Consider the following 2,376-nt stretch of genomic DNA (forward strand, 5'->3'; position numbering starts at 1 on the left):
CGTTACAGTCTTCAAAAATAGAGATATTGAGCTGAAACTTTGCACAGATTCTTTCTTTGTCCAAGAGCAGGTTAGGTTCGAAGATGGGCTATATCGGACTATATCTTGATATAGCCCCCATATAGACCGATCCGACGATTCGATCCGACGTCTTAGGGCCATAAAAGCCACATTTATTATCCGATTTTGCTGAAATTTGGGACAGGGAGTTGTGTAAGGTCCTTCGATATCCTTCGTTAATTTGGCCCAGATCGGTCCAGATTTGGATATAGTTGCCATATAGACCGATCCTCCGATTTAGGACCTTAGGCCCATAAAAGCCACATTTATTTTCCGATTTTACTAAAATTGGGGACAGTGAGTTGTGTTAGGCCCTTCGACATCCTTCTTTTACTTGGCCCAGATCGGTCCAGATTTGGATATAGCTGCCATATATACCGATCCTCCGACTTAGGGTCTTAGGCGCATAAAAGGCCCATTTATTGTCCGATTTCGCGAAATTTGGCACAGTGGGTTAAGTTAAGCCCCTTGACATACTTCTGCATTATGGCACAGATCGGTCCAGATTTGGATGTAGCTGCCATATAGACCGATCTCTCGATTTAAGGTTTTAAGCCCATAAAAGGCGCATTTATTATCCGATGTCGCCAAAATTTGGGACAGTGAGTTGTGTTAGGCCCATCGATATTCTTCTTCAATTTGACTTAGATCGGTCCAGATTTGGATATAGCCGCCATATAGACCGATAACTCGATTTAAAGTCTTGGCCACATAAAAGACGCATTTATAATCCGATTTCAGTGAAATTTGACACAGTGACTTATGTTAGGCTTGTACTTGTGAATATTTGGTCCAAATCGGAACATATTTAGATGAACCTGCTATGGGGCATAAGGTATGCATTTTTCACCGGATTTTGACGAAAGGTGGTTTACATATATACCCGAGATGATAGGTATCCAAAGTTCGGTCCGGGCGAACTTAACGTCTTTTTACTTGTTTGTAGTCATTTCAGAGTTTATGATTTTGTTTCTTATCATTTATTTTTTTTTTTGTTTATGATGCTCTATGTAACCATCAATAATATCAAGAGTCTCTATAAAATTTTTACAATTTTCAAAATTTATTCCCAAAAAAATGAGGAAAGAACAAATGTTGATAAGGCTCAACATGTTTCGACAGGTATAACCGTTCCATTGATTTCATAGGTACACTTGAGAATCAATTTCTTATTCGGCAACTGCGAGTAGACATAGCCAAAGAGGCCATAAATGGTGTTTGGGCGAAAGATGAATTTCAAAAGTCCCGCATCAGCCGGTAAGTAAATATTTTTCATGACATATGTGCCCACCTGCAAGGGACATGCTAGGCTCATATTGCCCGAATCGGGATCTTTGAAGAGATTATCGGCCAGGTTATTGAAAATTCGTAAACGTTCCATTTGACGCCAAAAATTACACACAATTATTTTGGTATTGTAAACGTTTTTCTTAATTGTTCGTCGACCTTGTTTGTAGTATTGAACCAAGATCAAGTTCCACATGGGAGTGGGTACTGGCTCCAGCACACGTGTCACCGAGGATAGTGTTTGATTGGAATTAAATTCCATTTGGAAACGATATTGAGGAGTATCGGTGGTACGAAATGACAACAATTTCATGCCATAGCAGTCCTGCAAGGGGTGAACGAAAGTGAACCCAAAGTTAAAAATTAAATTAAAAAGGAATTCCATTTTGCAGAGCTTACCGCCGCCATCCATATGCATTGCCAATGCTGGCACACCACCAGCAGGATCAGATAAAATCGCATAAAAGTTGAGCTAGTTGGGTTTAACATTTCTGTTTTCTCTACTTGTAACAGCTCGACATCATGTTTCAATTTACAATGACTTATTCCATTTTTTCCGTTTTTTTCCGTTGAACCAATGATGATATGGTCTATGTATAATGAGTTTTTAAATAGCATCTGTAAGCTTATTTGCCTGAAAACTCTCTAACATGTGACCCTAATTGTTTTGGCGGCAATTTGTAGAGCCCTTAGATAAGGTACTTTTTTTATAGCACGAGTTAGTTGTGATACCATCAAAAATATTCGGTCGAATGAATTTCGTCAGTATTGAAATGCCATTTTGTATAAACCAATTGTTTATTTCCTAGTCACACTAATCACTTGAAAAGCGTTCCAATTGAAAAATGATTTAAATTTAGCCAAAAGTGTTTTGTTGTTGGAGACATTTATTGATTGATATTAACTTCATCTTATTAGAAAGATGATTACATGGACTTAATCTTTTGCGCCAGGTTGCTAATCTACTCACGAAAGCCTTTACTTGGAGTCCCATATTGACAATAATGTCCAATATGTCTGTTTGAGAGA

General features: G+C 38.3%; 1 protein-coding gene across 1 annotated transcript; it reads right to left on the bottom strand.

The window, feature by feature from the left end:
* Positions 1-1,165: 1,165 nt before the first annotated feature.
* LOC106086601 (uncharacterized) lies at positions 1,166-1,836 on the bottom strand. Its single transcript, XM_013251342.2, has 2 exons — positions 1,747-1,836; positions 1,166-1,672 (listed from the first exon to the last, which is right to left on the bottom strand). The coding sequence occupies exons 1-2, from the start codon at positions 1,834-1,836 to the stop codon at positions 1,166-1,168; spliced, it is 597 nt and encodes a 198-aa protein (XP_013106796.2).
* Positions 1,837-2,376: the final 540 nt, after the last annotated feature.

This window comes from Stomoxys calcitrans, chromosome 4 (genome assembly GCF_963082655.1).
Source record: "Stomoxys calcitrans chromosome 4, idStoCalc2.1, whole genome shotgun sequence".
Classification (NCBI taxonomy): domain Eukaryota; kingdom Metazoa; phylum Arthropoda; class Insecta; order Diptera; family Muscidae; genus Stomoxys; species Stomoxys calcitrans.

Bases quoted from the DNA above. Each gene is read 5' to 3' on its own strand.
- LOC106086601 (XM_013251342.2), bottom strand. From the start codon at position 1,836: ATGTTAAACCCAACTAGCTCAACTTTTATGCGATTTTATCTGATCCTG. The intron at 1,673-1,746 runs GTAAGCTCTGCA...CACCCCTTGCAG, and splicing joins AATGCATATGGATGGCGGCG to GACTGCTATGGCATGAAATT.